General features: G+C 47.7%; 1 protein-coding gene across 1 annotated transcript in view; it reads right to left on the bottom strand.

The window, feature by feature from the left end:
• The window catches only part of Ankrd13a (ankyrin repeat domain 13A), a 31,926-nt gene that overhangs the window by 3,322 nt on the left and 18,191 nt on the right, over nucleotides 1-10,413 (bottom strand). The window contains exons 7-13 of the mRNA XM_055605801.1: nucleotides 7,834-7,900; nucleotides 6,661-6,742; nucleotides 5,499-5,560; nucleotides 4,622-4,752; nucleotides 3,218-3,375; nucleotides 2,074-2,181; nucleotides 1,060-1,220 (exon numbers count right to left, since the gene is read on the bottom strand). Of these exons, the coding sequence (XP_055461776.1) occupies nucleotides 1,060-1,220; nucleotides 2,074-2,181; nucleotides 3,218-3,375; nucleotides 4,622-4,752; nucleotides 5,499-5,560; nucleotides 6,661-6,742; nucleotides 7,834-7,900 (769 nt within the window). The remainder of the gene's footprint in view (nucleotides 1-1,059; nucleotides 1,221-2,073; nucleotides 2,182-3,217; nucleotides 3,376-4,621; nucleotides 4,753-5,498; nucleotides 5,561-6,660; nucleotides 6,743-7,833; nucleotides 7,901-10,413) is intronic.

Here is a 10,413-nt window from a genome sequence, read left to right as displayed (position 1 = left end):
ATACATACATACATACATACATACATACATACATACATACATACATACATATATTAATGAAAAGAAAAAGGACAACAAATGAATCTGGAATGGGTCTGTGGTGGCGGTGTGTGTGTGGCAGGGGGAGGGCGAATTAGTCAAAGCCCAGAAAGCCTTCATGAGCAGCAACACTGCTCACAGCTCCCAGGAGAGCATGAGCTATGTCACCCAATAATTCCCAGCATGCTCTGCAAATTCCTACTGGATGGACAGTGGGAGGAAAGAAGAAACCAATAACCAATAAACGGACAGCAAAAACCCAGGATATAAGTCCATTCTAAGCCACATGAGATCCTGTCTTAGAGAAAAGGGGAGAAAAGGAATAAAAACAGTGCCAACAATCCCTTGTTTCAGTTCTCTTTGTCCACATGCTGAAGCAGACCTGCCCAGGCTGGGAGCAGTGGACAGCAGAGAGCACGCTCCGGACAGTGGGAAAACAAATCTCCTGGAATGGCACCAGAAGCCAGAGGAGGGAGGGAGTGCGGCAGGAGACAGCGAGGGTGTCCTCAAGCCTCTGCTTCAAGCAGCTGGGCTCTGAGGAATAAGCATAACCACCACCACCCAGGCCCGCCACCACCCTTCTACCCCCACCGCGCTCTTTCCTTAATTCTGATTTTGCTCGAAATGCAGAAGGTATTTAAGGAGGCTCCTCAGAATGAGAAAACTCAAGAGTGAGCCCCCATTCTATCACACCCTTGACTAAGCATGCGTTACCTAAGACTGTCTTCTTTGGGGAGCTGGGATGAAAGTCCACACCGCTGCCTTCGCTAAGACTACTGCACACACCAATGCTTCAGTGCTACACCTCTATGGAGGACACCTGGAGAACTACACAATTGCTACCGGGTGAACCTGAGTGAAGGCAGTCTGTCAGCTGGGGTGACAAATACAGACAGCTCCGCGAAATGACCTGCACAGACACTGCACATTCCAAACACATTACTCAGAGCAAGTCCTCTGATCTAGACTCTTGAGGCCAGCCTGGGGACCCGCAGGCCTGGCCCTCTGCGGATGGCCCACCTGGCTCCTGCTGGACTCCAGCAGGCTCTGCTGGATGGCAAACTGCATGATTTCATAGTCCTCATCTTGCAGGTGCACGTTTCTGCCATTGTCTTGAACGTGATAAGATTCAGGGATTTCAAACACAGACTGATCAACCTCGAAGTTTGTGACCTCGGAAGCTGAAATACAGAGGGAACCGTTCAGTGTCTCCATTCATTACAATTAATTCAGACAGTTCTTTGAGTTTTCTGTTGTTGCTGTTGTTTTTGTTTTAAGATAGGGTCTATTTAACTTAAGCTGCCCTAAAACTCACAACACAGACCAGGCTGGCTCCAAGGAACACATAATCCTCCTGCTTCAGACTACAGTGCTTGTTGAGGGAGTGCATGGAGGTTGTTTCCCTGTTTGTTTGTTTTTCCTAACATGGGGATCTTACTGCACTGCTCATGCTGACCTCAAACTCATGGACTCAAAAGACCCTCCTGCCTCAGCCTCCGCATGTGGGCACCATAGGTGGGAGTCACTGCACTCAGCTTGAAAACATTTCAAATTAAAAGGCATGAGGGCGGTACCTACCCCAGGGCTGAGGGTGAAACTGAGTACTGAGAGCTTGCCTGGCTTGTGGGCTCATGGTTCAGCCCCCAGTACTGCCAGTAAGATCAAATAACAAGATGTGAAAAAATGAAATGAATGACAAAAGTAGGAATAATCAATTTGCTCCTGGAAGGCTTTAAAAGAATTATGATAGTAAAATTCACCAGCGCACGTTTCGCTGTTCTGATTTTTCTTGGTGGAAAGCTAACAGGGTGAGGCAGGAACACTGTGGACTGTAAAGTAGGAGAGTCTCCCCTGCTGGGGACAATCAAGCAGCCTGACACCAGGCCAGAGTGGAGCCTCCCTCCTCCGAGCTCCTGGTTCTTGTCCCAGCCACAGAACGAACCAGTACAATGCATTGTTTTCCACCTGAGCTAGGCTTTCCTCTTCTACAGATTTGCCATATTTCAAAATGCTTAGTTGTTTAGTCGCTTTTACCTGGATCGGCCTGGGTCCCTTCCGCACTCGGACTCTCTTCAGCAGTGCTACAGCCATTAACATTTCCAAATGTAATCCGTGCGTTTAAAACATGGAATAAGGGGATTTCTGGTAAATAAAAGTTCTTATTAGCAGGACTCACTGAGAACAGTGATGGTTTGCTAACACTATCAAAGCATGCTTGATCAGCACGGTCTCCTTCAGTCCTTACAGCACTCCCACCTCCCCACCCCACCCCCCAGTCCACAGAAAACCAAGACACAGGTGAAGGAAGGAAGTGATCAAAACGGGGGGGGGGGGGTGCGGGTGTTAAGTGTCATGAACATTCAACCATCGAAAATACAAAACACAGCATCGTCCATACTAGTCCAACACCAAAAGCATGTCTGTGCACCGAAAGATCTCAGTGTCAAATACCTTAATTCAGTGATTATCTGGGGGAGGATGGGGGTACGAGTGTGATTAGATACACACAAACACAATTATCAAAGTACTAACAAAATATTAAAAAATCCAAAAAATTGAAAATAAAAGCATCCAATTTGAAGTTTTGCTTACATTAAAGATATGACATTAAAACAAGAATTCGTATTCTTTTGGGAGTGGAGGAGGTTGCTTTGTTTCTTGAGAAAGGGCCTCATAATGTGGCTCTGACCTGCCTGGAACTCACTATCCAGACCATACTGACCTCCAACACACACAGATCTGCCTGCCTCTGTCTACGGGTGCTGGAGTAAAGGGGTGTGCCACCACTCCTGGCCATTCCTGTTAGCACTACCTGTAACAGAGCTACTGGCTGGAGACCTTCTAATTTCGATAACAAAAGAAACCAAACATCATGCCAAGTCTTCAAATCCAGTGAGGCCAGAGGGTAATTCTGGAATCTACCATTCTGTTTATCATATGCTAAGTTGCTCTTTTGTTTTGTTTATTTTGAGAGGGGGTGTCTCTCTTTGTAACCCTGGCTAGCCTCGAACTCACAGAGATCTGGCCGCCTCTGCCTCTAAGTGCTGGGATCAGAAGTGTTTACCACCACACCCTGTTGCTAATTTCTCCTTAATATGCTCCATTTCCCTGAAGCAGGCTGCTCACCCTCACAGACAGACAAAAACTGCAGGATACCTTCAGTTTTACTTAACCGTACCTATTTTTACAGGAAATCCAGGAGGGAAGTCCAGTTTGATGAAATCCCTCAATCTTGCAAAATGAGCGCTGGTCCGAGCCATGAGGTCAATGATGGGAATGACCTGCTCCCCGAGGGAGAGTGGGAACTCTTCGCACATCCACAGAGTAGCTTTAAACCTGCAGGGTTACAGAGTGAGGGCTGAAGCCACCTCCCCACCACCCTCCAGAAACCCCAGCCCCCTTGGTATTCCTGAACTCAGGACTTGTGAGGGACTAGAACCCTGGGTGTAGCGAAAGTTTGGGTTTCTTTGAAAACTCAGTTATGGGGGGCTAGAGAGATGGGTCAGAGGTTAAGAGCCAAGGGTCTTCCAAGGGTCTTGAGTTCAATTCCCAGCAACCAAATGGTGGCTCACAACCATCTATAATGAGATCTGGTGCCCTCTTCTGGTGTGCAGGCGGAACACTGTAATATATATGTAATAAATAAATAAATAAAATAAATCTTTAAAAAAAAAAAAAAGAAAACTCAGTTATGTTTTATAAATATGTTTTTGTTTCAATCCCAAGTGTGAGATTTTAGTTTGTTCACAGCTGATAATTGCCTCCTGCGGAGCGTGGTCTTTGCCAGCTGGTAAAGGCCTGCCTCGTGTAGCATGGAGAGGGGCGTGGTCTAGGACTCTCAGGAATATAAATATGAGAGCCAGGAGAGAGAAAACCAGAGACGGACAGATGCTGTGTGGCTTGGAGATGCTGTGTGGCCCAGCAGCTTGGAGGAGATTGCTGGCTGCATTTGCTGTTGATGGAGATTGGTATAGCCCTCAGGAACCCATCGACCTTAACAGCCTGGCGAAGTAAAGGGACTGCAGCCCCTCTCCCCACTAACCTTCTCTCTCCTACCTAGCATTGGGGGGTTGGAAGGGAGAGGCTTTAAGGAAGCCCAAATAAAAGAGTTTAAAAATGAGTGTAATACCTGAGAAACTCAGATCCCCTAAAATCTGACAGTGGAGGGAAAGGCCTGCATTGCAGCCTGAGTGCATTTAATTGATCAGCTGGGGTTTACTGGCAGTAAATAATACACACACACACAGCATTGTTCTATCTCTATTCTCTACACCAAAGGCTAAGCAGAGAGCCATTAACTGTTGTCTTTTGTCAGATTAATAACTTCAACATTAGCCAGGCATAGTGGTGCAATCCTTTAATCCCAGCACTGGGGAGGCAGAGGCAGGCAGATCTCTGTGAGTTCAAGGCCAGTCTGGTCTACAATGCAAATCTAGGACAACCAAGGCTACACAGAGAAACCCTGTCTCAAAAAGCAAAAAAAAAAAAAAAAAAAAAAAAAAAAAGAACTTCAACATGAGTATCACAGGAAAGGCACAGGAATGAGCAATCCCAACACTCTGCAGCCACATCTTACACTTACTTTTGTGTTCTAATCGTCAGCTCCTTTGGCCTTCCGATGTCCCTGTCTTTCAGATCAAAGTCTTCATCAAAGTACTCGTCAGGTGTGATGGCTGTGGGGTTATTCACAGTGGCACACTCCGTTGTGAGGTCCTGCCGAGTCAGAACCGGGAGAGTCAGGACTGCTTGACTTTCCAGTGCCCATGCTAGGAGCATCTCTAAAAGTGAAGCTGCTGCATGGAGCAAGTACGTCTAACAGTTAGGTCTGCCCTCTCCCCATCTACATCCTGGAATAGGAGACAGACCACACCAATGAGCGAGTGAGCATGCCATTTGGAGGACTTGGCCTTCACATCTCCAGCTTCAACACTGCAATGGAAGCTGCATCTTCTGACCCTCAGAGACTTCCACTGTACCAAATGCATGGTTAGTTGGGGAGTCAAGAACATGCTGGTTAGGGGCTTGTTCATCACAGACCAAAAAGCCTAATCCTAGGGCCTACCCTTCCTCCAAAACCTTGATTTCTAAAACTCAGTCATCTAATTCTCTCCCAAAAGAACATCTATAGTACGGGGGCTGGAGAGATGGGTCAGAGGTTAAGAGCACTGGCTGTTCTTCCAAGGGGCCCAAGTTCAATTCCCAGCACCCACATGGTGGCTCACAACCATTTATAATGAGATCTGATGCCCTTGTCTGGCATATAGGTATTTTTGCAGGCAGAACACTGTATAAATAAATCTTCAAAGAAAAAAAAAATAGAGAATATCCATAGCCCATCTTAGAAGTTTTGTTAGCCTTTCCAAGTCGAGTGACCCACTCAGGACCCAGTAGCCACCATCATGACCAGGAGAAAGCCAGTCTTTTCACTGGCTCCACTGACTGTCCTGTTGTCCACTCACCCCTTGAGCACCAAACTGATGTTCCACAGTTCCAAGCAGGGACTCCAGTGGGCTCCGGTCCTCTAGAGGAGGAAAGATCAACAGAATCAAGCCCCTCACAGCCATTCCTGATCCAAGCTGCCTACAGTAGCCATTCCATCTGTAGACAGGAGATAAGACCACCCTTGAAGGTGAATTTACATTAAGTATCTTATCTTTAGAAGCCTTAACCTGAGGGACCCTTATAAGAAAAAAATGTAAGCCCCATCACCAGAGCCCATGTTACATGCAGTAGATCAAGTAGGAAGCTGAAAAACAGAGACCAGAACTCCAGCAGGCAGCTGCAGCTCCTGCTCAGGAGGGGGCTTGGTCTGGAGTTCCTTCCCTCCACGGCCACTCACTGCCTGCCCACCAGGAGCAGCCGTAACTGGTAGCCAACCGTAACTGCCTGCACTTTCTAAATGTTGCATCCTCTCAGTGACTGTGCAACGGCCCAGCACTACCTCCAATTTACTACCCAGGGACACGAGGCCTTCAGCATGGCAACTTCACAGGGCCACAGAGCTGGCAAAGCCAGGGCACAGTGACTACATATCCGTGGTGATTCCGCCCAAAGCCCACGTTCCATGAAAATCTCATCACTATAATGGAGGCAAAGTTGCTCATCCCAGTGGTAATACTCTCCATTTCTTCTCACTCTCCATTGTTGTAGCTGCTGCAGCAAAATCTAGCAGCTATTGCAATAACATCACTAAGCCCTCATGAATGGCTTTAATTACAATAGAAGCTAAACATGGAAAACTCCAACAGTGAGTCAAACTAAGGACATTTTTACAAAGAAAAGTTAAGATTTGCACGTCCAAACACGTTTGCCTCAAGCTAAATAGCACTGTCTCCACCAGTGGTTCTCAACCTGTGGGTCATTACCCTTTTCAGGGGGTAGGGGAGTCAAATGACTCTTTCATAGGGATCACGTAAGACCATCAGAAACACATATTCATAACAGTAGCAAAATTACAGTCATGAAGTGGCAACAAAATGATTTTATGGTTGGGGTCACCACAACATGAGGAACTGTATTAAAGGGCTGCAGCATTAGGAAGGTTGAGAAGCACTGGTCTACACGATCAGTCAGTCAGTCAGTCACGCGGTGAGGAAAGGAGGCAGGGGTTGTGGTGGTTACCTTTATATCTCTTCTTTTCCTCCTCTGTCAGGTGCTCTGTGCGTATTTTGGTTATCACACTCACATTGTTGACTGTGTAAACCTTGAGAGATTGTGCAAAAGACAACAGTGACACAGGGAATCAAAAGCCAGCACAAGCACAGCAAGACTAAGAATGCTGACACAAAAATCAAGCAAATCCAGCCAAATAAAAGTGACACTGGCCAGCAGTCCCGAGTCCCCTCCAGATAGAGACAGCCCCTGTCTGGGAATGCACGTGCAGTTACTGTGCTTCTTCCTGCCGACGGTGCTCAGCAGGTGTCCTGCAAATAGGATGTCCACTGGGCTCCTCTTGCTCCTAACCCTGTCTCCTATGGTCTATGGTGCTCCTCTACCAGTGCTGACTTAGCCAGACCAGGTTCTCTAGACCTGGGAGACCACAGAAAACCAGCACCCTTTCTACTGACAAAAGAAAAAAGATTCTAATGGCCAGAGGGAGCACAAGGCTGCCAGAAAGGACAACACACTGTCTGAGGGAGCACTGTGCTGTCAGGGCTGTCTGGGCTGTCTGAGGGGTCTAGATTTGCTGTGTGCTGACAGCTGCTGAAAATACATTCTGAACCACAGCAGTTGTTTCTAAATGCATCTCGCTGAGCATGAGGGAGCTTTTGCTCCCTCAGAGGCCAGCAGAAGATCTTACAGTACCTGGCTCCCTCTACCCTTGCTGTACACTGAGGAAAGGCCAGCAAAGAGCTTATCAGCTGATGCAACAGGCCAGATGTAGCACTGTATCATCTTTACAGCTGTGCTTCTGGGCATATAAGTGGCTGGAATGAATCTTTAAAACTGAGGCTTAGAACCAGAAAGTAACTAAAACTTAAGTAATAATGAGTCAAAGAAGCTACTTACTATATGATGTCAAAAGATACACTGATTAAATTTAATGAAATAGAATCAAAGGAACGGTCTCTCATTTCTCAACAGCCGTTTCCCTTTAGGGAAGCTACGGACCTGCTCGGGGCATGCCCGTTTTTGGAAAATCAGTAAGATTAACCATCAAGTAGGAGACACATTAGGACACACTCCCCTGGGACCATCATTCTGGCACAGATGCACGGAAACAATCAGAACAGACTCCTCATTTGCATAGCAGCTAAAAAGCTATATGAAATCTTATTTTAAGTTTCCTTTTACCTTTGCTTCGTAACCATTAACAACTTCTGCTTTATCTGTCCTCCAGCCCCAGAATCCGGATTTAGTTCTGATAAAAGTGAACATCACAAATTTCCACATATACAACATGCCATTCAGATCTCACCCCAGCCCTTACAGCCCCCCATGGATGCTGGTAAAGGACACTTGGAAATCATGGTGCCATTGTCCACAAAAGGATGCTGCAATGACAGATGGCTTAGACACCCCCCCGCCTGCCTCCCACAGTTATCAATCAATTTGCCTCACTCCGGGCAAAGAAAGCTTCCACTCTTGGCTGCTTTACAGGAATTGCCAGCAGAGGGGACAAAGGTCATGGCATTTGTTGGACAGCTATCCTAGAGAAGTGAGTGAAAATGACTAGTGTCCAAGGTCTTGCTTGCTACAGGGAGGTGTCTGGGTCAGAGCCATCTGGGCCATCTACTGCATGCAGAGACGCTGGAGCCTCCATCCTCCATCTCCATCGAGGGATTCTCACAACAACGAGGCACAAAGCTCCCCTGCCTCTTAGAGAAAGCAGATGTAGTAGGAACCCTTAACAATACTGAGAGGCTAGGAAAGGCCATTAACGCTTTCCAAATGACTGGAGAATCACGTGTTCATCAGGTCAGTACAGTAGAGGGAAAGATGAAAAGTGGCTTCCTGGCCCAGCCACTGATTCCAGTCTATGGGTGACTTCTGAGGTAGCCCAGGGTGCAGCTGTCCAGGGCTGGCCCCAAACCTGTAAGCCAGAGCTACAGGCAAGAGCCTCCCACCCCTCCTGGGAATGGTTGCTTTTCAGAGTGGCCTGCCCTGGAAGCGGTTCCCTGCCCTGTGTGGGGGACATCTCACCCTTTTCTCTGTCTGACCCGAGTGAAGTGGACATCACGTAGGAAGCTCAGAGCATGGTGGCAGGTTAGCCAAGTCACAGAAGCAAAATGCAGCTTTTAAATTCCATATTTTCACTTTCCTTTCTCATGGAATTTGGAAAATCAAATCAGGGGACATAATGAGTTTTATATGTCTGTTTTAACCCATCATAAAAGGAAGACCAGTGAGTGTTGATTTTCCCCTTGAATGTCTACAATCAGAGCAACATAACCCACACAGCGAGAGAGAGAGTACTATAGGAACTATGGCAAATGCTGGCTACTCTAGCTTATACTGCTCGAACAAGAACAGGGGCTGGGGACCAGGCCCAGCTGACTGGCAGGTCACAGCCCTTGCTGCAACCAGTAACTAAAATGCGAAGTAGTCCTTTTGGTTAACCAGCTCATTCCTCAGTTCCTCATTCTTGCAGATGTCTGTGATGTTTAAGGTGGGAAACTGTTGTTTTCAAATACTCGGCCCCTGAGGGGTGACAATGCTGACCACGTTCCATGTTTCATTAGCGCTAGATGGGCCCACCACGCTCTTCAACTGTCCACATTTGCCCTCGCAGCCCTTTGCAGTTCCACCCTGACAGCATGTGAGTTTCGGCGCTCGGTGTCTACTGTTTTATACCTGGCTCCATGTGCCTCCGTCAGCGCTGCCTTCTCAGGCATCTGAAGATGGCAGGGCACCCCGCTTCCTTCTGCCTGTCCCACCCAAGACTAGCACACCAAAGGCCACTGTGACTTGCTGATGCAGCTTACACAACTTAAAGGCAGCTCTGGAGTGGTGAGGAGTTTTTTCTGGCACAGCATTCAGTGTGACCAGCTACATACCACCTGCCAAAACTCACCTGGGAGGGTAGTGATGTGTAAGCTTCCGATTCCCAGGATAGACACAGGAGAAGGACAACAGACATGGCTGCAGCATGACAAGGAACCAAGGAGGCAACCACAACTGGATGGTCCTTCACACACCTTTGATCGGCAAACCTCACACCCGGGAGGGGCTCAAACCCCTACTTATTTCTAAGTTCACTGATCACATATGAACATCATTAAAACAGAACAGGACAGCTGTGTTCCAGCACTCTCATTTCAGCCCGCTGTCAGCTTCAGGAAAGCCAGCTTGAGCTGCCTGAAAACCCTGTGACCAAAACCAATACACAGTGTACCTTCGTCCTCAGCACAATGGAACACGCTCTTGTTTCCCATCTGCACTCAGTGGACCAAAGCCAGTAACAGCCACACACCCGGGACAAGCTCCACTCCACCGCAAATAATGGACCTACGAACTCCCAATGAGCTACCCGGAATCCCAACCTCAGGGTCAAAGGTCTCACAAGCGCCATTCTGAAGCCCTTCTAGCTAAGGAAACAAACAAGAACTGGAGAGTCAGGCCGCTTGCCCTCAGCCACTGCTACTTACTCATCCTGCCCTCATCTCTGCAATGGGCTGTGGTAGTGACAATGGCTTCCTCTGAAGGGGCCTCCCTGCCTGTAGACATGTATAGAAACCTGGAGACTGTAGCCAAGAGCCTACAAATGATCCTGCAGTAGGGCCCCTAAATCTCAATGTCTCCAGCCAGGAGGCTGGCAAGAGGACTTCCTTCTTCAAGAATCCACTTTCTACTTCCAAAGCCGCCACGGCCCCTGGATTTGACAGTGGCTGCAGCCTCTGTTACAGACACCTGCTTTCCTGGCTTTATTTAAAC

Source organism: Psammomys obesus, unplaced genomic scaffold, assembly GCF_907164565.1.
Source record: "Psammomys obesus unplaced genomic scaffold, mPsaObe1.curated_primary_1811, whole genome shotgun sequence".
Taxonomy (NCBI): domain Eukaryota; kingdom Metazoa; phylum Chordata; class Mammalia; order Rodentia; family Muridae; genus Psammomys; species Psammomys obesus.
Note: the sequence above shows the minus strand (reverse complement) of the source record. Positions and strands in the feature narration are given on the sequence as shown.